Source organism: Dermacentor andersoni, chromosome 7 (genome assembly GCF_023375885.2).
Source record: "Dermacentor andersoni chromosome 7, qqDerAnde1_hic_scaffold, whole genome shotgun sequence".
In the NCBI taxonomy this organism is placed as follows: Eukaryota; Metazoa; Arthropoda; class Arachnida; order Ixodida; family Ixodidae; genus Dermacentor; species Dermacentor andersoni.
Genome location: NC_092820.1, coordinates 63,677,913 through 63,702,803, shown reverse-complemented (window position 1 = coordinate 63,702,803; position 24,891 = coordinate 63,677,913). Strand labels below are relative to the sequence as shown.

Here is a 24,891-nt window from a genome sequence, read left to right as displayed (position 1 = left end):
GATGTTTATGAAGAAGAAGAAGATGATGATGATACAGGGAGACCCAACTATCACGCACCAAACTAAAGATATGCAAATGCCACGTAGCTGGCCAGAACCAAGGTAACGTCGTTTGCCTTCGCTTGGAAACACTCTGATTATGCTTCGTATTCCGCCTAATTACGTAATTTGTCTTACTTAATTAACCAACTTCTCAATATATTTTGATGAAAATTATCCATGATAAAATTAGAGCAACACACACCTTTCTGTTGCTGAATACGTGCTATATAAAAGTATTTTTTCCGAGCGGGAAAGCAGCCCACGGAACACACACAAAGTGCCTGGAGCGGCCAGTCGCACGGCAGTTTTTCGGGCATTCGCGGGCTTCTTTCACGCTCGCGAAAAGGCTTTTATGTAGCACGTATTGAGCAGCAGAAAGGTGTTTCGGGAGTTTTTCATGTTGCTCTACAATTTTCCCTTTGACACTTTTCATCCAATTATAACACTAAAGACGTTTATTACGTAAATAGACTAATTACGCAATTTGGCGGAATGCAAAAAATAATGCTAGCACGCTGGTGAACCAAGTTCAATGCGGATTTCTGAAAAGGTTATACATCTTTTTCCACAAAGACTTTCGCCGTAAGTGCAATATTTGAAATATCACATATTTAGTCGCTGGTTAACTTCGTTACTATTTCCCTCTTTGTTTTTCTCACTCTCGCAAATTTACACTGAACCCGACCGGTAAACAAATGATGCTTAAAGTATAGTTGGACTTTTTTTCTAGCTACTTCACACGTGTGGTATGTGTGCGCGCGTGCGTGCGTGCGGGTGTTTGTGTACAGGGTGGTTTCCGGTAGACTTGTGCATAAGGCGGCTATTTTGTCTACGTGATTCGGGCTTGCAAGCACCAAAAGCAATTTTTTGGACTACATTACGTGATAAGAATTCTGCAACATTTGAATAAGCTACGAAAGCAGCACATTACGAATGGACAAGCGCTCCTTCATACGTTACTAAACTTTGATCCCCTATATTTATATAGTCAGTGCACTCCAAACAAAAGGCAGATGTTTTTGACACTCAAAGTGCCAAAATCGGGAAACCAATCCTAAGAAAGTAGGCATTAAAACCGTCAACCTGAGTTCAAACAAACCATGCGCTGACCGCGTTACAAGGTTGGGTAAGAAACATGAAACAGCGTTGGTCGGAGTTAAAAAAATTTCCAAGCAATGATTGTTGTCCATACGCGTTTGCTGCTACGTTATCAATATCTATAATAAGAAACTTCCGATTGAATCGAAGTATCTTCAGGTGCAAATGGAAAGTATCGTATCTGATACAATAATTGCGGTAGTATGTTGTATCTGCACCTTAAATACTTGTTGCTGAAGTTTCTTATATCGTATTATGGTACAATTGCAAAGTTCTTTTGCCCAGTTCCTCTGCAAACGCACTCTTTTCACGTGCTGTGTATTGGACATCAAAATTTTAGATATAGCCATCCGATCTCTCTGGAAAATATATGGTATCAACTTTCTACGTTATAGTACTTGTTTTTGCATGTCTTTAATATGTTTTAGCCTTGCATAAATAAGTTGTACCAAGATGTGTAGCCATAGCATTTGCGGTTGCCACTTTTGTTCGCCCAACTTTTCCTTCAAAGTTAGCATACTAAATGTATGCCAGGCAGCATGCTCCGTCCCTGTTGTCCTCTTTCATGGCACCACCTGCTTTTGTTTGGAGGACTGAAGGAATCTACCAAGAGAGGCGAAAAAAATCTGGTCACATTGTCGCGCGAACTGTCAACACCTGAACTTTCTTGCTTATTCTTCTTTGTTTACTTTGCTTTGTTTTGTTTTTGTTTTTTGCACCGTCAGGGTTATTCTTATTTCTGCTTCGATTCCCTTTGAATTCAGGAATCTTTAAAGAATATCACTTCAGGTTCGGGCTCTGATGCGGCCTAAATTCTGGTATATGGTTCGACTCCTCGGAGTTGAACACTAAAATGACATTGTTGTGGGTGTCAAGCAGGCTAAACGTTTACACTGGTGACGTTTCTGTGAGCCTACACGCGCAACTAGCGACATAGTCGTGGCTGCAGGATTTAACGACGCTACGCTGTGGGATTCTGGCACGTCACGTGGTTTTTGTATGTTCTGCACTGACAGTGCATACGCCTTGCTGCTGAGTAGATGTGGGAGCTGCCTTTCTTAACAACTGCCACCATTCGCCTCTCCGCAGATGTCGAGCGTCAAGGTTCTATTAGAAAACGACACGCATTCTGCATTAATCTCCGAGGACATGATGGCGGGACTCTCCCTCGAGATGGGCGCCATGATGTACTCGTTAGGCAGATACTATCCTGGCACCTACGAGGACGTTCTCTACGAGACTTGCGTGAACTCCACGCCAACTTATCTGCACAAGGTATGAAAATGAGATCGTTTTAGGGAACGAAGAATTCATTAAGGATTTCTTTTTCACAGATCACCTTCTCTACTGCTAACTACACTGCATTGTAGTGTTTTTCACTGTTATTACAGCAGTCCAGGAACGTGCTGAAATGCTGATGCCACTAGTCGCATCGGAAGTGTTATGTATCGACGTCTTTAGCCACGGTTTTAAAAAGCGTCAGATTATCACCGCAAAAGGGAAGCATTGATGGCAATAGCAAAGCCTTTAACTACACGAAGTAAGAATAATGTTTTCGGGAGCTGGTATACATTTCAATAAAAATTCGTTTGTTATTTAAATTAGCAAGCACGGTATCACACGAACACAGGCAAACATGAACGTATCACACTCTATAGCCGCCAACACTCGCTGTCAAAACGCCAGCCTGTTGAAGAGAGGTAGGAGCGCCGAGCTAGTGGTTCATGCGGCATCTCGCTATAACGGATCTCCTGAGCTTACATTATGTGACCTCCAACGCTAAGCCTTCAGCTATGGCGGCTTGACCAGCGTTGCACCAGCCGCTACTTACGTCAAAGATGAGGCACCCATGCCGTGTATGCTTTAGGGCGCCGAGTGCAGCCACGGCTTTGCTACAGAATAGACGGTTGCTTGCCTGGAGTCTCCATACAAGTTCCGCATTATGCGTTCTCATCCTTGCTGCTTCCACCATTGTACAAGCACAAAGGTACAACGGGGTTTTTTTTTTAAATTCAAGTTCTGCGTGTGTTATAGTTGAACCCATTATGACAATACAGGCAGTGGCGTAGCCAGAAATTCCGTTAGGAGGGGGGGCTCACGTTGCAGCTCCGTCTCCTCCATAAGAGAAAGCTTTAGCTCGGGCTCAACTCTGACGCGGCCTATTCAAGTGCATGTAAAACGCAAAAACGTTTTTATAATATAACCCCTGGACCGATTTTAATGAAATGTGTTGTTTTCGAGAGGGAATGTTAAATTGTAGTGGCTGTTGGAAGCGCAATTTCGATTTATGGCTTGAAGTTTATGAAGAGTATATTCAAAAATTCGTAAGTTTGGAAAGATAGACGCACGAAGTTTATAAATTAATAGGTATGCATCAAAAACCGATATCGCGGTTCTGTAAACGGCATCCATTAGAGAAGTCTAAGCGGACAAATTCGATATGTTAATTTATATCTTACGTGACTTTTTTTACGTTGTGTACAAGGGTTCTGCAAAAGTTGTATTTACGTATTACTCAATTATTTAGATTCATGTGTAGCATATCAGTTTTGTCCGATTTAAATGTACTATGAGATGCAATTCACAGAATTGTGATATCATTTTCGGTTGCTCATTTAGAGTTGTAACTTGATAGTCTCATTTTCAGAAAATTTTCGATTTTTGCCACACTGTAATAAAAAATTAGCGATATAAATTGAAAATTGGAAATCAAAAGTCACTAGATATTAAGTTTTTTTTGTTTTAAACGCAACAAACCTCGTCAAATATGGGGCAGTGGTTGCCGAAAAAACCAAGCCTCCTTCTACATGTATTTAGATCCGAGCACCCGAGCTTTAGCTCCGGTGCTACATGTAAAAGGAGAATTCGTTTTTCACTGCACCAAATTTGACGAGGTTTGTTGCATTTAAAAGAAAACCTAACTTCTAGTGACTGCTGGTTTCAAATTTTTTATTTAGGTTGTCAATTCTTTATTACAAATTGGCATAAATCCCAAATTTTCTGAAAACAAAACTATCAAGGTTAGAACTCTGGTAACTCAACAACGAAAAATTATATCAACATTCTGTGAATAGCGTTTAATAATACATCTACAGCGGACAAAATTGGTATGTTATACATGTTTTTAAAAAACTTTAGTATTATGGAAATACGGCTTTTGAAGAACCCTTGTACACAACGTAACCAATTCACGTATGACACCTTGTTGACCCACCAAATTTGTAAGCTTTGACCCTTATAATAGATGCCGTTTACAGAACCGCAATATTTGTTCTTGGTGCAGTGATATTAAATTGGAATCGTCGTGCTTCTATTTTTTTCAAACTTTCGAATTTTTCAAAATATTTTCAGGCCCTAAATCAAAATTCCGTTTACAACAGGCATTAGCATTTAACTCTCTCTCTCTCAAATGCAACAAATTTCATTAAAAGTGATCCAGGGATTATCTCAGAAAAGCGTTTCTGCGTTTTACGTGTACTTGAATAGGCCGCGCCGGAGTTAGGCACGAGCTAAAGCTTCCTCTTAAACAAATTGTAGAGGAATCAAATACATGAATTCATGGATCAAAAACACACAGGCATTGCCATTGCCAAAGATGCTGCAAACGATTTCGTGAACGCTACGCATTGTCAAAACAAGTAAAACATTGTTACAAAGAGTTACGAAGAAATGGTTTTATTTACAGGAGATGGACGATAATCGTAGCGTGATCGCAGCGCAGCCCGGCCTCTCAAACTCCTCGTTCTCTTCATCTTCTCTTTCTTTTCCTCTTGTCCGTGCCTTTCGTATCTGTTACATTTCCCCGCAAGCAGACGAAGCCCGTGGGACGAGTCAGGATGGACAAGCAGGGTAGAAAGGCTTCAGGCGAGCAATATGAGTCAGCTGAGTTCTGCTTGATTGCCGACCATAGCACAGTAGGCGAGCTATGACGTAAGTGAGATCGCTCAGGCGGTCCACAACTGCAAATGGGCCTGAACATTGTGACAAGAACTTTTGGCACAATTCACGCTTGCGTTACGGTGTCCAAAGGAGGACTAAGTCACCTTTTTCCAGCGATACTTGTATGTGACGGTCGTCGTATCGCTCTTTTTAACCACATTGCGAGGCCAGAGACGAAGACGAGCTATTCGACGGGCTTCTTCGGCGAGACACAAAGTCTTCGATACAGAATCGTCACTGTGCAGAACGAAGGGTAGGAGCTGTCAAAGTCTACAAATACTGAACGCAGAGAACCCCCTAATTCCTTCCATTATTCAACCCTGTGTGGGGAAAAAAAGAACTTAAAACAATATTCATGATTATATTGCGCTTAGTGTTACACTGGCGATTTTAAGCGACGGACAGGACGTCCACGTCCTGTCCGTCACTTAATATCGTCAGTGTAACACTAAGCGCAATATAATCATTAACGTTCACGAACTAGCCACCTTCATTGCTTTAATAAAACAATCTATTATTCAAACGAAGGGATCTGAGTTTAATCGGTGTGTACGTCGGGTTATCCGCGCAGTAGGTGTGACCAGTGAGATAAACGCTTCGATGTTAGTCAATCCTTGTGCGACTTTGTGCAAGATGATTAGACGGTCACACGTGCGACAAAACGACAATGGATCCAGTGATAAAGCATGTGCGTGGGTTAACGGGGGAAACATACTGTCGTAAAGGCCATAGAGAAAATTAACAGCCTATTTTTTAATGGATTCTAATTTGCAAATATCTTTTATGAGAGGAGGCTGTTACAGAGACAGGAATACGACGCCGGACGGCGAACGTTATTTTAATCGGGCATAACGGCTGCCGGTACAGAATACTCGGCGTGGCTTCGCTATCCTTTTTCAACAGCCTCGCCTTCACGAAGCGAGAGATAACAACACCCCTCCTCACGATAACAACCATACGCGGCGGCACATTATCACGCTGACAGGCTCGCCGGCCTTCGGCGCTTGGTGAAAGTAGACGCATGCGCGTGAGCGCAACAAGGCGATCACACCACAGAAGCATACTCTAAAACAGGCCTAATTAGTGATTTATTGGCTGTTAGCTTGCGCTCTTTGGTGCCGTTTTTAGGCATCGTAGTCTGCGCAGCGCTTTAGAGCACATTATATTGATATGATGATGCCAACTAAGGTTAGTTGTGAAAGTAACGCCAAGGTATTTGAACTCGTTAGCATGGTTAACTGGCATTAACTCACAGTAACTGGTTAACTGTCATTAATTGGCATTCACTGGCAGGCATTAACTGTACCCTTCAGTGCTGTGCGTGAATATGCAACCACATGGCATCAATGGTGGTGTTCTCAAGGCCCTCATTGCGCAATGCTCAAGAAGAATAGGGGGATCCGAGAGCCTAACGTTTTTGTTGCTCACAACAATACCACCTAACAGGCAATGAAGCTAGGGAATGCAGATGGGAAGTGAATTGTTATGTTTAATTGAAACGTAGATATAGTAATGTTTGTCTTGCATTGGGGAGTACAGTGACTCGGAATGAGCTTGTACAAGTTTACGACCATATTTACGAACAATCAATCCTAATTCGGAACTGAAGGTGCTATATAAAAGTCCATCAGTGTAGAAATTTGGGATTATTGAGTAACATTTTGCAGTTTTTTTTTTTCTTGTAGAGCAAATAGCACAAGGACGTAGAAAAAAGAACAGAGACACGCACAAGACGCAATGTGTTTGGGCTGTATGTGTCTCTCCTCTTCTTCTGCGTCCTCGAGCTATTTGCGCTACAAGAAACAACTTATATGAAAAAAAAAGCAGGCGTAAGCGACGCAGTGTTCGTAATGAAGCGGGTGTGCCTTTTTCACGCAGGGTTGCAAAATCGGCAGGTATAAGCTGAATCAGTTTTACGACGTCAACATTGTGTTTGACAACGATTCGAGGTGGACGGTCCTCCTCTATGACGACGCCCAAACGGTGACGTACAAGGTGAGGCCTAATATCTCGCGCCCAAGGCCGACGCTTAACGTGGACCCTGGCTGTTGCAGGTGCAAAAACTTAAGCGAGAAAATCTGCGCAAGCGCTTCTCGTGGCTCTACTACGACGTGCACCTGGGTGACTTCGAGGCGGAATGCTATTCCACCAACCCTTTCCACAGCATTGAAGCGTTGCGCGACGAATTCTTCGCGTCGAATCCTTAGTCCGGCCATACAAGCGCCAATGGACGTATTTCGTTACTCTTATCATTCATGCGCGGAAAATATCAACGGACTGAATTCTCATGCGTACTTTTGAGTAAAATATGTGCTGCCGAACCAAAAAGTATTGTAAGCGGATCGAAAGCGCTTTAGCTCCTACTTAAGTGCTATGAGCACTCGTTACCTTCTCACCGCACTCACGCACCGGTGCGCGGACTCAAGCATGACACACACACACACGCGTGCGCACGCACAGTGATAAAAAAACAAACAAAGCGCTTTGTTTAATCCTCAAACCAAGACGTGCTGGCTTCTGGGGCATTCTACGAGCAGGCAGAAGGCAGGCTAGCAAGGAGCGGAGGCGTTTAGACCTGCGGCCGCCGGCGTCCGTCGTCGCTCGGTTGTCTCCGTCGTGATCGCCTTGGAAGACGCAGTTTCGACCTCCGGACGGTGTGTACTTCGGTCAGCATCCAGCACTCGTCCCCTTGGAACTTTCTGCGTGCACAGGCGGTCCTGATCGGGACCTCCTCTCCCCGATAACCGGTTGGTGTCGTTCACGAGTGTGACAAACTAGGGAGTTGTCCGAGTGTACAGGAGGCCCCACTGCGGAAGAAGCAACGGAATTTCGCTGTTCTCCACAGAGTAAACAGTAAATATGTTGCCAACCTAAGGGCTGCTTAAAAGGTGCTCTTCGTGTTTACACCCTTCATCGCACCTATACATACATATAACACCCTGTAAGAATGGTATGCAAGAATACCGTCTCACTTTTAAAAGATTAACCCCATGAAGATCCTGAATTGATGCTATAGTATCTACGGCCTATTCTTGCACCTTCTAACTACCCTACCACCACCACCACCACCACCACCACCAGCAGCAGCAGCAGCAGCAGCAGCGGCAGCGGCAGCAGCAGCGGCAGCGGCGGCGGCGGCGGCGGCGGCGGCACATTTCATTAAGGCGCGTGGCCATCTGACGCGCGCCGGGAAGGCTTCAGTCTCGATATTGCCTGGATTGAGCTTTCAATTTCAATTATGAATATTTGAAAATTTCGCGCGATTTTTCTTTATTTCTAGAAAAGGGGTCTGCCATAACTTGCGACGTTCTACAAGTTTTCTATGTAATGAACTGCCCTCAAGTTAATGATGAAAATGTAAATTAACCATTTTTTAAATTATTATATTAGGGTTGAGCAGCATAAAAGTGTTTCCGCCTCGCCGTAGAGCTCGCATGCGAAGGCGACAGTTGTGGCACCCTCATAGCTTTTTTATCGAAAATATTTTGTCTGACAAAACACACTGTGTGCGTCTGATATCAGCGTTTCGGACACCTTGCGGCAAAGTCCGATATTGGACCGTTTTAGTACTGCTTCATGACGATGCGTACTCAGCCCGCAAGCGCATTGCGGAACGTTGCAGCGCGTGTCCCGTCAGGGCTTTTAGCACTGCGAAATGCCTACGCACAGTGCTCACGGAATGAAATGCGGCACCGAGCATTTAGTAGAACCCAACATATGCGCAAAGTACGCGAGAGCACCATGTCACGTCGCTAGAAATTTGGTCACCAAAGGTGACGAGGACTCCGATGTAAGTGTACGCGCCAGAATTACGTCAATGTGACACGAACTGCAGCCGGTTGAAACGAAAGTATGCGCATTACTTAGCCCTGAAATGCCGCGTTTAATTCCGTGAGCACTGTACGTGAGCGGGCGAGCGTTGTGATACTCATACATCAGGTGCAACGTTGTGGAAACTACGCAAGAAGTCCGGTCCCCAAAAGTGCGCGCGTTGCCGTCTATAATGCTTCGCGCCAGGAGGAGTTTGCTCGCGCGAGCACGCACGTGAGGCTCCCGCGACGGGCTGCGATCAAAGAAAAAACGAAAAGCAATTTTATTTAAAGCAAATATAGCCAAGCAGCAGCAGTTCACCAGGCTAAAACAGTGGTTCAACAACTAAAATAAAAAGCTAGTATGCTTCGCATCCTGGGCTTAACCTTAGCTAAGCCACAGCCATTTTCTTGCTTCTAAGGGTAAATTATTTTTCATTCAGAACTGAGCTTATACAACGAGAATTTTCACAAACGTCGGATCGAGGAACACCGTGCTGTTTCTAAGTGCGAATGCAGCCACTGCAAAAAAGTTTCTCTACAGTCCACAGCGTTGCACCTGATGCATCAAATGGAGTGTGGGTACCGGGCGCGTCGCAGCCCGTTGACCGCGTCCGCCAGTGCGTCAAACCATCGGTCGGACTATAGACGCTATTGATCTCGCCAACGTGATGTGACGTCTGCGCGCGTTCGGGCTACGTGGAACTATATTTAGGCCTTTAAAATGCTCTACATTTATTATGAATGCAATACACGAATAATACCGAGAAAAATAAAACCCAGGTACTCGCTTACTGAAGCTGGCGCGATCATTTGCGACGAACTGCGCCAACGCGAGGTCGAGCCGTTCGTGCAAACTCGCGCATAAAGCGCACACTGAACCTTTTCAGCCTTTTTTTTTTTTTGCTATGGATTCCCACCATGCAGGATCCTGGAATGGGTTCTGCGCGTTCAGTTCACGCAGCAAAGCCAAATCGTAGGCCATGGGAAAATAGACAACCTTCCGATGGCTGCCTCTACGCCGCCATGTTGCGAAACTCGTTTGTCTCGCGCTCTCCCCAACAAACGAGAACCACGAGAGCAGCACGCAAGAATCGGATGCGTGCTTACGCGGCGGCCGCGTACGCACCACCTACCGTTTATGTTGCTTTTTCTGTGTGCCCCGGTTCAAAAAGAAAGAAAAATATAGTTGGGAGAAACGCGCACCGACGTTAAGGTACAACGAGAATAAAGTGGAATAGAAAAAAATGACAAGGGGCGGCCAAGGCAGCCCAAAATCAATTTAGGGAAAAAGAAACAATACATAATTAAAAAAATAAGGCCGGGGTAAGGTTGATAAATCAGAAAAAAAATAAGTCAAAAAAGAAGGTTGTTTATGAGAATGCAAGAGCAGAAGGCATATGGATAACTGGCTCCGAAGAAATTACCGTCTGCAAGCAACACAAAAACACACTCAGGGGGCTAATCGGTGAGCCCTGAGGACTTCCAGTGGATGGACGTGCTGATGCGTCTCCCGCGTTTGCACGAAACACTATGGGCCAAACAATGAAATCTTCCTTACCTCAGTAAGGAAGCCTTCATTGCGGTGAGGCTACCTTATGTCACTTTGAAATTGCTCGAGGTTTGAACGTCCGAGCAACGGCATGGCCTAGCGACGTCCTTCCACCGAATTCTCGTGACATCCTCCTACAGCAAAGGCAGGAGCGGAGACGTTTTGGACATCCTCACTTCGATTTAAACAGCGAACAGGAGAGGGACTGGCGTCGTATTCAGACGAATACATACCCCAACCTGCACCACCTACACAGAACACACCCCACGAGGTTCAGTGACGAGTGCCCGTGGTGCACAGACACACCCACACTAAAACACATCACATGGGAGTGCCCCAGGAGGCCTCCGCACATAGACAGTCCCATATTACACCAACATCCACTAATGAGGAATAGGCAGTGGGAGGCATGGCTTGCGGACGAGGGTCGGGAGAGCCAGTTGGCTCTTCTGGACCAAGCCCAGCGAGCCGCTCGTGCCAGTGGGGCCCTGGAATAGGGGCTCCAACCATCGTGCCTTATTTTATTTACATTGAATAAAGTTTTACTCTCTCTCTCTGAAAGCTTCCTTACTGAGGAACCCTCAGTGAAGGTTTCCTTGGTGCTTCCTCAGCATAAGGTAGTTCCAAACCTACCTTCATGCTTCCTTACGCCACTCCTGGCCCTGAACGAGCGCTTCACCTCACTACGTAACCACGTGACGTTTGCTTGCGCATGCGCGCTGTCGCCCACCTGCGGAGAAGCGCGAGCACGGTACGTGTTGCCAGGCGTGTTCGTTTCAGTCACGCGTGCAGCATGAAAGCGTTGCTAGGCGTTGCTAGGCGTTCCACGACGCCGGCGTGCCAGCGTTGATGGAGCACATCAAGTTTTGCACTGTAATGCGCTACTTCTCTTAACTTTAGTAAACAAAACTAGAAGAAAGCGTCCACGCTTCTTTAAATTAGCTCCAATTTAAAGATTGTACGACGATATAACATTTTTTATAGAATATTGGTGTTCGCGTAAAGATTTTAGTAGATAATCACGAAACCAGGCATGCGGCAACCGCTCCTTACGTGAGGACGGGTGAAGGGAGCTTTCAGAATACGCTTGCTTCCTCCATCGGTCCTTCGCTGTAAGGAGGTCTCACGTAAGGTTAGGAAGCGCTCGAAGGAAAGGAACGTTTCACTGTTTGGGCCTATGTGGCGGTCCGTCAGGAAGGATTTGAGGAGGTGGTAAATATTCTCGGGGAAACGGTGCTGTCGCAGAAAAGACAACACCGAATCGTGCCACACGCTGTCAAACGCGCCGGTTAAATCTAGAGAGTTCAATGCCGTCGGTATCTTATCTGCTTTCAGCGCACATAGCCGACGTTGAAGGGCATACGGGGCCAGAGGGGCGCTCCGCGCATGCGTCAAACCAAATTGACGTGCGTGAAGCAGGTTGAGTGAGTGTAGAAAATAGTACAGTCGAAAATTTAGGAGACGTTCTGATATCTTGCCGAAGAGAGAATTCATCAGTATGGGGTGATAGGCAGGAGGGAGAGAAGGGGGACGACAGGGTTTGGGGATGAAGATAATTCTACCGACCTTCCACACTGACGGGAGGTGGCCCAAACGGAGGGCGGTATTAAAAACGTCAAAAACGAAGCGTGGGTGTAAACGGCACAAATTTCGAACGAACATGGCAGTGAGCCCCTCCAACCCCGGCGCCGACTGCAGATTGCCCTGGTAGGCCGCTCGTTCGATCTCCGCTTCTGTAAGTGGGTAGTCATCCCGCACCTTAGTGCCGTCATGTTTCGTTCTGCGCATGCGCACTTTGCAGAACGTAGCGATCTTATGTACGCAGCCTACGTAGTACTAAAACTAGAGAATTTTAGTGCTGCGCCATGACGATACGTACGCAGCACGCAAGCGCTTAGCGGAACGTAGGAGCGCGTGTCACGTCAGGACTTTTAGTACTGGGAAATGCCTACGTAGGGGGGCAGTCGAGCGTCCATTGCTTAGTTTTGTCCCCCCAAGGTGAAAAAGAATACGAAAAGAAATGTGGCGTTAAGCCCATACCATCCGAAGGTATACGGGCGTAAACAGCCAACCACAATATAAAAGAATGGGGATCGTCGGTGCCGACAATCCAAAAGAAATTTAGGAACAAAAGCCAATAAATTATAAGAAGAAAGGCTTGCGGAGCTGTAGCCAATGAGGGAAGATGGAGAGGATGGAGAAGTATGAAAATGGAAAATAAGGGCAGCGCGGATTCACCGAGTAGCCCGCTCCTGAAGAGAAAATAAAGAGCTATGCTTCGGTAGTGATGAGCTATCATCGTGATTCTGCATTTTTATTTGCTGATACTTAGGACGGGGAAGCAACCAGCTTCAGCACAGAAAGAAAAAAGCAGTGTCCGCGCTCCATGCCGCGTTAGGTCCAGCGACATCGCAAGACAATGTAAGGCGACCTGGCCGGGAGCAGAATCGACTGGGAACAGAGCTGCAAGCGCAAAGAGCGCGAGTACCAAGTGCAACCGCCGAGCGCACATTAAGGATTCGTGCCAACAAAGACCGGGAACCAGTAGTGAAGCGGTATGAGCCTTCGAATAGAAGATGAAGCAGCGCGGGAACCGGGGGGACAGAGGAAGAGAAGAGAGAAGAGAGAAGTGAGAAATAAATGTAGACGAGATGGACGCCAGTTCCACAGCAATGCTTTACGTCTACTGTGTCCTTAAACTAGGCACGCTACAATATTTTGGCGCAGCCGACAACTGACTCCAACATGTGGGTGAAATTTTTCCTCGAGGAGACCACATCCTGTCGGCTGCGCCAAAATATTGTAGCGTTCCTAGTTAAAGGACACAGTAGACGTGAAACATTGCTGTGAAACTGGCGTCCATCTCATCTACATTTATTTCTCACTCCTCTGCTTTGGAGAAGATAATATCGTCTATGTACACGTTACAAAAGACACCTAGAAAGGCTTCAGGACTTCGTTCATAATCTTCTGGAACCATGCTGGCGAGTTTTTCCTGCCGAAAGGAAGCCGGTTATACTCGTACAGATCGAAGGGCGTGATAAAAGCAGTGTACATTTTTGTTTCTTCGGTTAGCGGGATCTGCCAGAAACCTTTGCACGAGTCAATGCATGAAAAACTCCGCCAACCACCTGTCTCATCTATAATCGTGTCTATCTACGGCATGGGAAATGGTATAAGTTCTGTCTGGCGATTGAGAACCCTGTAATCTGTGGAGAGTCTGAAGTTTCCATCTTCCTCTTCCTTCGGCGCCATAGTTATGGGGCTCTCACGGAAAAGAGCATTATTAGAGCTACTATGGCAGAAGGAGGAAGCATAGGCTCGGTCAGCTTTAAAAGAGTCTCACGGTAGACTCTCTCCATAATGTGAAAGAGTCTACCATGATCTGATGCACAGAATCTCTGCTGACCCTATTCTACGCATACCAGATTTCACTTTACCCTTTGAACTGAATACCGATGCCTCACATTATGGAGCAGGTGCAGTCTTGTACCAGAAATGTCCAGAAGCATCCGGCCGAGAAAAGCGACATGTAGTAGGCTACTACAGCTACACCCGTAAGCCACCTGAAGTCAACTACACCACTACTGAAAAGGAAGCTCTTGCTGTCCTTAAAGCAATTCAATACTTCCGCACGTACCTAGAAGGTGCGAAGTTTACTTTGTTCACGGATCACCAGGCACTCACTCATCTCTTGAATATGACCCAACCTAAGGGACGTATCGCCAGATGGGTGAACTACTTGCGGCAGTTTGATTTGACCATCTCCCACAGACCTGGACCCCTTTTGACTGATGCAGTTGCATTGTCTAGACTGATGATACAGGCCAACAAAGAACAATCGGAAGAAATCATTGAAGTAAAATTGTGGGAAGGCACTGAAGAATTAATTTTTATGGCAGGTCGCTATCAAGTCCCACCAACGCTGGTTCCCAGGGTGCTTTATTTGTACCACGATAGCCCAGAATCTGGAGGACACGACGGATTTTGGCGCACCTACAACAAACTAGTCAAGAGATTTACGTGGCCTCACATGAAAGAAGACGTCAATCAATACGTTCGTTCATGCCACATTTGTCAAGTCAACAAAGTAAAATATAAGCAGCCTACGAACGCCATGATAATACCCTTCCACTCGATCGTGTCTTTTGAAGTTATACACCTGCATTTTGCCGAGCTAAATAAGAAACGAGAAGGAGTCCGAAAAACGCAAGCTTTTCTTCTGGCCATAGATGAGTGCACCAGGATGGTCGCGGCACGGGCAGGAAAAGAAGATGCGAATAGTGTCATCGCCCTCCTCCAACGGGATATGTTTAGGACAACCAGGAAGATCGTATGTGACAACGGTCCAGCGTTCAAGAGTGAAAAACTAACAAGATGGGCTCGATACCACAATATATCAATCAAATTCTGTGCGCCATACCATCCCGCGGCGAATGGGCTTGCAGAGTGTGCTATACGAGATGTGGAACAATACATCAGGATGTACGATAGTTTCCCTGGTGGATGGAAATGCTCTTTAGAAACAGCTATAAGACATCACAATCGCTCCTACACCAGTGACTTGGGATGCAGCCCGCAGTTCGCTTCTTCCGGAGAGACCCCTATTCTTCAAGCGGACCGTGAACTGGGGCTCTTGGAAAATCTCAAGATCGTCGAGGAGAGGAAACAAAAATCACAGGAGGAGAGGTACTGTAAACGAATGAAAAAAAATTTTGACAAGAGACATTGCTCAGATATCCCAGACATTCAAGTCACCGACCTCATTCTAATTAGGAAAGGAGTAAGAGAATCCAGTACCAAATTTTATGGTCAAAGACAGCCACTCAGAAAGGAATATTGAAGACTGTGTGGTACATTGGTGAACGGGGCTCAGTTGAATGTGCTTCGATTGGAAACGTTTTCAAGTATTACCCCAGGAGGGGTTAGCAAAAGAAACCTGGAAGGGTGAAGCGGTATGAGCCTTCGAATAGAAAATGAAGAAGCGCAGGAACCGGGGGGACAGAGGAAGAGAAGAGAGAAGTGAGAAATATATGTAGACGAGATGGACGCCAGTTCCACAGCAATGCTTTACGTCTACTGTGTCCTTTAACTAGGAACGCTACAAGTAGTAAACACAGTTGCAGAGGGCGAGTAAAAAAAATGGCTGTGGCTTAGCTAAGGTTAAGCCCAGGATGCGAAGCATACTAGCCTTTATTTTAGTTGTTGAACCACTGTTTAGCCTGGTGAACTGCTGTTGCTTGGCTATATTTGGTTCGACTAGACGAAGAAACAACTCATGCGTTACACTGCTTCGCCTTCAAGAGTGGAACGCGACAGCGTTTCCGTCGACCCGCCAAGGGGTGTAAGACAATGGGCTACGGCGCAGCGACTACGCGCCCCGCATTGGACGCGGTGAGCGTCGAGCAACGCAGCGTTCGGCGCGGCAACGAAATGTGCGCCTGAGCAAGCGACGCACGCCTGAGCCTTAGAAACAGCTCGTTTCTAAGGCAACACCGCATTCACTAGAGGCGCTTTTGTACCGCTTTGAAGCATCGTACTCGTGGCTCAGTGGTAGCGTCTCCGTCTCACACTCCGGAGACCCTGGTTCGATTCCCACCCAGCCCATCTTGCAAGAGTTGAGCCAAAGCCACCTAGAAACAAGAAACCTAGAAACCGTCGCAGCTGCTTATATACCGCCGCGACGCCGCGAGCGACGGCGCGAGTCGGAGCCCCGTTTCTCCTCTGTCGTGACGTCACGGTGTCGCGTGGTAAGCCTTGAAGGCGACGCCGCGAGCGACGGCGCGAGTTGGAGCCCCGTTTCTCCTCTGTCGTGACGTCACGGTGTCACGTGGTATTGAAGGCGACACCGCCGCGCCTGAGGAGCTGGGTTGAGCTCTAGTAATACGCTTCGCATAAAAGAGAGCAAAGAATAGAGGGGAAAAAGAAGGAAAAGTAATGAAGATGAAGCATGCAGTTAGCGCCATGAGGCACGGGGTAAATACCCCACCACGGTAGGCATGAGCAGTGCAGCTGGCAGCGAACAAACATGCAAAAATAATATGTATAAAATAAATACTAATAAAAAACAATGCGAGAAAGAGCAAGGGGAGACAGAAACAAAGCCTTTGCAGAACAAAGGTACTTAGTAGGCATCCGGAGATCTGTGGCACTAAGGTGGAATCTGTGCAGCTAATAGGGTAAGTTCCCATGCCCAGTGAACAGATGGCCAAGTAGTTGGTTTGGGAGAAACCAACAGGGTATGGAGTGGACACTGTTCACCCAGTTGTAAAGGCAGGTGTCCTTCCCCTCCCTCTGGCAGTACTGATGCCACAGGTTCGTGGCACACGTATGAAACCTTGTTCTTACCGATCGTATCGATAGAGCGCTTGACTGAAGAGCACCTGTAGCGCACGCAGAGGAAGTGGCTCCGTCGGCAAGCACACCCCTATGTCCAGGTACATGAAATAACAGGACACCACGACCGTTCATTGCCAGGGAATGGAGCGCTCGTCTGATCCGCCGGACTTGCTCGCCCGCACCGCTTAGCCGGGACAAAGACAACGAAAGGTAGGTAGTCAGTGTATCGATAGACTGTGCTTTGTAAAGTAGCAATATAGGTAAGAGCCTCCTCAAAAGCACACATGTCAGTCCCGAACGTACTGAAGGCATTGATAACTTTAAATTTGCTGACACCGATGAGGCAACCACAGTGACCACATGCGACAAACGCGGCTCCGACTGCGGTGGTGGTAAAGGCACAGTCCGTACAAACATGATGGACGGGAACACGGGAAAGTCAGTTAGCTTGATCAGAGGTAAGGCGTGTGAAATGAAAGCAGAATTTTTCGCTTGGGTGCTCATTGCAAGGGTCACGGGGGAAGTCGATTTGGTTTGGCATGAAAGTGTCAGGGCCATAGTACGCCACCTGGCGAAGGGTGAATAGGGTAAACTCCGCTGCCAAGCGATCCAATTACACAGTTAATGGAGGGCAGTTTCCTAAAACATGAAGCACCGATTTACGCGTCGTATGATAGGCGCCCATCATGGCGGCGAGAAGTGACCGCTGGGCGGATAAGACACGCGTGGTAAGGTGTACAGAGGGGAACTGAGGCCACCAAACTGGAGACGCGGATGCAACCGCAGGAAGCAAGACCTGTCTGTACAACCAACGAATAATTGCCGGATGAAGGGCGCGATGTAAGCGGATAAAATTTAGTAATCTAGCAATCAATGCGTCAGATTTAGTTTTAATGTATTCGACGTGGGCGAAGAAGTTAAGTTTGTCATCGAAAACTATACCAAGTAGTTTGATGTGGTCCTTGCACTGCAAAAAACCGCCATCCAGTCAGATGGATGGCCTCCGTTTAGACGTACCAATGTGGCTGCTATTAAAAAAAGACAAAAACAATTTTTGATGACTGATTTTGACCTTGTTCTGCTGAGACCAATTGAGGACCGATTCCGCAAGGCCTGCGGTCGCAAACGCGAAGTACCAGTAATGAGTAGAACGGTGGAAGGTTTAAGTAGAGCGGTTTATGTGGACGCCCTCAGGGAGGACAAGATCAAGCTGGGAATGAATAGTGACATTCCACAGTACAGGGCTGATAGGCGAGCCCTGAGGAGGGCCAAGCGATGAACGTGCTGTCACCTCTCCTGCATGTGATCGAAACATAGCCTTTCGACCCCCCAGGAACCATTGACTCACGAAATAGAGGTTGACAGGGCAACGGTGTTTTCGGAAGAAATATAGGACCGCGTCGTGCCACACGCTGTCAAAGGCCCCTGTACAATCAAGCGAGATCAATACAGTGGAAGTCTTAGTAGATTTGAGGGCGCACAGCCGCTGACGCAGCGCATAAAGCACCAGAAGAGCACCACGTGCATGTGTGAAGCCAAATTGTCTAGGAAAAGGAGATTGCGGGTGTGTAAAAAATGATACAACAGGGAATTTAGTGATCGCTCTAGAACCTTCCCAAAAAGACAATTCATCATGAAAGTTCAGTAAGCGGAGGGTAAGTGAAGGGGACGACCAGGCTTTGGAATAAAAAATTGGAGGATGCTTAAGCTTCGCCTTCAAGATTAGAATGCGATAGCGTTATCGCACCCCGTTCGCACCGCCCACTCATTCGCTCGGCATGCTCTTGAGTCACACAAAGACATAGTTTTCATATATAACACTTCTAAGTCCACAGCACAACTTTTTTCTAATTATTTGTTCCATGATAAAAGCCTGCCCCGTGTAATCGCAGCTAATCGCCATGACGTGCAGCGAGATATAGACCGGGAAAAGGTCAAAGCTGGGAGCCCGTGGCAGCAGCATGACGTGCGGGTTTGCCAGAGCATGGAAGATGTTAAGAGTATGTGGCACGTTGGTAATTTTACCATCTCGTGCGTGTGGTTCGGATATTATTGCGAATGCAAATCCTCTCCGATCCAAGTAATCGACCAGCACCTTGGTCGCATCACGGGTGTGGTCTACGTTGGTTTGTAGAAAGTTGAGTACATGTGTATTAGCCATAATCGTTTGCTAGACACTTATACCAAGAAAGTAGATCGTGCAACCAAAACTACACCGCGAACGCATGAGCGAGACCCGAAAACCCGCTCTAAAGAAGAACCATGCTCCCGGTCCCCCGCACACCACATAAGCCCCAGGAATGAGACGGCACAAATCATGGTGTAAAGGCATAGGAAATTTCGTGAAAGGCAAAAAGAAACCACGCAAGGGCATCCAGCACAAACACGGGCAATAGTGTGCGAGAAGAAAGGAGGAAGGATGAACGAGTGAGGAGAAGGAACCAAGTAGAATGATTGAACCAAACGGCGAAAAGAGAAACGAGGAGAGGAAGCAAGGAGTCCTGCCCGAGACAGAAGGGGCGTGCGCGACGGTCCCAGTAGGGCAGGCGATCCCAGCGGATCCATCCGCCGAAGCACGCGGACGCGGATTCCACCAGCTACCGCCACCGCGCCGAGACCGCCGTGCATCGCTCCAGGAGCGATGTTGAAGGGGCTAGCCATAGTCCGTCGTAGCCCACATGCGGACAATCCGGCTAGACAGAGGAGGGCAGAGTCGGTCGCGAGTGGGATGAGAGCTCGGTCGACCAGATCTTCGGCACTCGCTGCAACACAATGCGCATCACCCATGCGGACAGTGCATCGCGCTCCCAGATGCTGGCCCACACAGCACTTACATATAGCCCTATCAGCCTACTGCCTCACGGGACAAGCTCGACGAGCATGTCCATACGTCACATAGAACGTGCATATGGGTACGTGTAAATCTTCCACCACAGCCGCAGATGTCGAGCCCACCATGACTCGGCCGCGGCTCATGAACGAGCGGAACGCAGGAGGAGCCACCTCAAACACGTCGGAAAAGTCTCCCAAGTGCTCTTCACGCGCACGGAGCACAGAAAAGTGCCTAAACTTAGATGAGGATTGCAGGCATTTATTTGCGCAATCAAGTTAGAGGCGGGGATATCCGGATCGACCCTCGTTAGCTTAACGTGCGTTTTCCTTTTTTGTGCCGTGCGGGTAGACAGGGATGTGTTTGTCACAGGTTTCCGCTCAAGAGCGACCTTGAGCCGGTCAATGGAGGTTTTCTCATTCGAGAGGATCGTCACTCCGTGGGGGGTTTTCCGGATAGTTATGTCTCCTAAGTTTTGGTTTAGTGGGTCAATGTTGGTTAGGTCCACACATTGGTTAGGTCCTGCGCGGCGGTGCACGTGGGTACAGATGGTGTGAGGAACACAATATGGGCATCCTCTCGCCTGACCGGAGCGCCGTCGGCAGAGATGGGCGCCGTGACCACCGCAGCATCGACGGTTCCAACACCAGCAGCCGGCCCGCGACTGTGGGTGCACCCCCTCGGGCGACAGTAGCATTAGAGGGTACAGCCGCAACCCGCGCAACAGCCCCAGGGCGCAGCACTGTGCCCGCCCGTGCCTGCACCAGTTGCTCGCGCAGCTCCTGCGCACGGCCACACTGCCGCGCTGCCACCGCTCGCATGTGGCCAGACTCTTGCAAACTCTGTCTCAAATGACATAGAATGTGGCACCGTTGACGGAGGAAGCCTAAAAGCAGTGAACAAGAAACTAGGAATATGCGAGAATCAGCTGTATGCGTTAAGAGACAAAGGCGGTAATATCATTACTAATGTGGCTAAGATAGTTCAAGTGGCTCTTCAGTTTATATAGAGATTTGTGCTGTACCAGTGGCACCCACGACGACACAGGAAGAGGGAATATTCTAGAGGAATTTGGCATCCCAGAAGTAACGCCGGAAGAAGTAAACAAAGCCTTGGGTGCTATGCAAAAGGGGAAGGCAGCTGGGGAGGATCAGGTAAAAGCAGATTTGTTGAAGGATGGTGGGCAGATTGCTCTAGAAAAACTGGACACCCTATATATGCAATGCCTAATTACCTCGAGCGTACCGGAGTCTTGGAAGAACGCTCGCATTATCCTAATCCATAAGAAAGGGGACGCCAAAGACTTAAAAAATTATAGACCGATAAGCTTACTGTACGTTGCCTACAAAGTATTTACTACGGTAATCGCAAATAGAATCAGGAACACCTTAGACTTCTGTCAACCAAAGGACCAGGCAGAATTTCGTAAAGGCTACTCAACAATAGACAATGTTCACACTATCCATCAGGTGATAGAGAAATGTGCGGAATATAACCAACCCTTATATATAGCTTTCATTGACAACGAGAAAGCGTTTGATTGAGTCGAAACATCAGCAGTCATGCAGGCATTACGGTATCAGGGTGTAGACGAGCAGTATGTAAAAATACTGAAAGATATCTAAAGCGGCTTCAAAGCCACGGTAGTCCTCCATAAAGAAAGCAACCAAATCCCAATAAAGAAGGGCGTCAGGCAGGGAGATACGATCTCTCGAATGCTATTCACAGCGTGTTTACAGGAGGAATTCCGAGACCTGGATTGGGAAGAGTTGGGGATAAGAGTTAATGGAGATTACCTTAGTAACTTCCGATTCGCTGATGATATTGCCTTGCTTAATAACTCAGGGGACCAATTGCAATGCATGCTCACTGACCTGGAGAGGCACAGCAGAAGGGTGGGTCCAAAAATTAACCTGCAGAGAACTAAAGTAATGTTCAATAGTCTCGGAAGAGAACAGCAGTTTACGATAGGTAGCGAGGCGCTGGAAGTGGTAAACGAATACATCTACTTACGGCAGGTAGTGACCGCGGATCCGGATCATGAGACTGAAATAATCAGAATAAGGAAGGGCTGGAGTGCGTTTGGCAGGCATTCTCAGATCATGAACAGCAGGTTGCCATTATCCCTCAAGAGAAAAGTGTATAACAGCTGTGTCTTACCAGTACTCAGCTACGGGGCAGAAACCTGGAGGCTTACGAAAAGGGTTCTACTTAAATTCAGGACGACGCAACGAGCTATCGAAAGAAGTATGATGGGTGTAACGTTAAGGGATAAGAAAAGAGCAGATTGGGTGAGGGAACAAACGCGAGTTAATGACATCTTAGTTGAAATCAAGAAAAAGAAAGGGTCATGGGCGGGACATGTAATGAGGAGGGAAGATAACGGATGGTCATTAAGGGTTACGGACTGGGTTCCAAGAGAAGGGAATCGTAGCAGGGGGCGGCAGAAAGTTAGGTGGGCGGATAAGATTAAGAAGTTTGCAGGGACAACATGGCCACAATTAGCGCATGACCGGGGTAGTTGGAGAAGCATGGGAGAAGTCTTTGCCCTGCAGTGGGCGTAGCCAGGCTGATTATTATTATTATTATTATTATTATTATTATTATTATTATTATTATTATTATTATTATTATTATTATTAGTCACCTTGCAATTAGAATCAAACAGAATGTCAGTGATCAGTCTCTGCAACGCTACAGCACGATGGAACGATGCCGTCTGCGCGCCGTCTACCCGGCTCTGCTCGGGAGGAACGCAGCTCGGCACAGCCCGGCCGTGCATCACGACAGGTGACAGCAACAGGCGGGCCCTCGCCGCCTGCTTCCACGACCACATCGCCTATCACTCGGTCCCCATCCGAGAAAAAGGCCGAGTAGTCCGCGGGCGTAGAAGCCCCCGCCGAAGGGAGATTGCTCCCGTGCGGCAGACCAACAGCAGTAGGCCGAGCAACAGCCATACCCCGCTAGTGAGTATGAGCCATCAGCCAAGCGGCCGATCTAAGGCCCTCTGCCAAATACCAATTTTAAGCAATATTACCGCCTCCCATCGCAAAATACCGGCACGGCCGGGAGCTGGAAGCGCTTACGAAGGCCTGCCGACGAAAACGTTTGCGGCGGAAAAGGAAAAACCTTACCTTTTCGAGGAAACTGCCATGAGCAAAGCGGCCAACGGACAGGCAGTGAGTGTCTCGAGCCGGCTCGGGCGAGCGTCGTGAGGCGCACGGCGCGTCGGAGCCCGTCGGGCGCGTCCACCTGTGCGTCGAACCATCGGTCCAACTATAGACGCTGAACTCGCCAACGTGATGTAACGTGTGTGCGCGTTCACGCTAAGCAGAACTATATTTAGGCCTTTTGAAGGCTCTACATTTAATACGGATGCAATACACGAATCATATCGCGAAAATTAAAAACCGAGTACTCGCTTTCTGAGGCTTGCACGGTCATTTGCGACGAACTGCACCAACAGCAGGCCGAGCCTTTCGCGCAGGAGGTCGAGCCTTTGGCGCACTTTCTCAAAAACAAAGTTCCTATTTCTTGCTAGGCATTCCCACCGTGTAGGATCCGGGAATGGCTTCTGCGCGTTCACTTCCTGCAGCAAAGCCAAATCGTAGGCCATGGAAAAGTACAGCTTTCCGCTGGTTGCCTTTGACACGACCATTCTGCGAAACTCCTTTGTCTCGTGCTCTCCGGAACCAACGAGAAACACGAGAGCATCACGCAAGGCTCCCCAAGTAGGCACGCAAGAACCGGGTGCCTGCGTACGCGGCGGCCGCATACGCACGCTCGTGTTGCGTTCTGCACATGCGCACTTTGCAGAAAGTAGCGATCTTACGTACGCAGTACTACAACCATCTACTGTCTATTATCGAAAGATTTGCTTGATTTGAGTGGCGCAGCAGTTCCTAGAAATCATCCCGCGAGCTTCGCAAAAATATATGTGTTGGGATGCCGACATGATAAGAGCGGCAACTTGACTGGTTTGTGCCACAGGTTGTGGCTTCCCTGTGCAGCTCATGGTATCAAAAATTAAATAATGCGATTGCCGAACTACGATCTGATTATGAGGCACGCCGTAGTGGGGAAGTCCCGAAATTTGGAACACCTGGGGTTCTTGAACGTGCACTTAAGTCTAAATACACGGGTGTTCTCGCATTTCGCCCCCATCGAAATGTGGCCGCCGTGGTCGAGATTACATCCTGCGACCTCGTGCTAAGCAGTCCAACACCATAGCCGCTAAGCAACCGTGGTGCGTAGCTCTTGGTACCAAATACACCTCTTCACATTTTTTTTGTAAAGTTATCTGTAGGTCAATTTTGGTTGTTTCAATACGCAGACTATTGTTAACTAAAAAGAGATGGGGGTACGATGCGTTTAAAGAAACACATTATTTTGTCACTTCTCTCCTGCTTATATGAAACACAACTCGTTGCGGGTGTTAATCTCACATTTTAACTAAGTGTAAGCCTTTTTTGCAGAGTGCTATCGCAACACTGATTTTGCGGTTCCTAGCATGTCATAATAAGGGTGTTAGCCATTTCACGATCCAAAGCACCCTTAAAGGTGTAAAAATATACCATGACGCTGTGAGCTCTAGCAAGAGCACGCACACGACACGCTAAGCCGCATACCCTGTCATGGCACTTCGCAAGAACCGATGCGCTCCAGTGTCTCTTTTTTTTTTTTTTTTGCCAAAATCATAACAGAGGGAAACGCTTTAAGACATTGTACCACATAGAAAATAAACGTCTTTAAGACAATGTCTTCCTTAGCGGATCACCCCCACTTTTCGGTATCGGGTATGAGTGTTTCTCGCCTTCTTTGTTGACCAATCCCGGAAGTAGCGCAGTCTTAGAATATCGGACAATGGCGACGGTAGCGCAGTCAAATATGTGGGCCGTTCCCGTGGGTATACGTGCAGTTTGAAAATATGGGTCGACCCTGAATGCAGTCCAGACCAAACATGCGGTGTGTTGCCGTGGTATGTGTAGTCCAATCGCGTGGAGCGTTTCTGTAGGTACGTCGAGCGTTGCCGTAGTTGCGTGCAGTCTAAAAATGCGGGACGATCACGAGGATTGCGCAGAGAACAAACTGAACCCCCCCCCCCCCCCCCCAGTCCGACGCTCCTCCTACCTTTCCTGAGTAAAGGGTAACGTGAAAGAGGGCCGTGCGCTGTGACCCCGCCCCATTTCCACCCCCAACTCCCAATGAAAGACATTGCCTTTCATTGACGTCATATAGCGGTTGAATTGGCGTCTAACTTTGCATACCTTTCAAGGTACAAC

The 24,891-nt window shown here is 47.5% G+C and overlaps 1 protein-coding gene and 1 long non-coding RNA gene across 2 annotated transcripts in view; one reads left to right on the top strand and one right to left on the bottom strand.

The window, feature by feature from the left end:
* Positions 1–7,412, top strand: part of LOC129385859 (uncharacterized) — a 41,134-nt gene extending 33,722 nt beyond the window's left edge. Inside the window, exons 6-8 of the mRNA XM_072289466.1 lie at positions 2,230–2,415; positions 6,958–7,074; positions 7,134–7,412. Coding sequence (XP_072145567.1) covers positions 2,230–2,415; positions 6,958–7,074; positions 7,134–7,286 — 456 coding nt within the window. The 3' untranslated portion in view covers positions 7,287–7,412. The remainder of the gene's footprint in view (positions 1–2,229; positions 2,416–6,957; positions 7,075–7,133) is intronic.
* A 130-nt stretch (positions 7,413–7,542) lies between these two features.
* LOC140219274 (uncharacterized) lies at positions 7,543–22,821 on the bottom strand. The gene is made up of 2 exons (XR_011895423.1): positions 22,744–22,821; positions 7,543–7,886 (listed from the first exon to the last, which is right to left on the bottom strand). It is a non-coding gene; the product is annotated as an uncharacterized lncRNA (long non-coding RNA).
* Between the last annotated feature and the right edge of the window lie 2,070 nt (positions 22,822–24,891).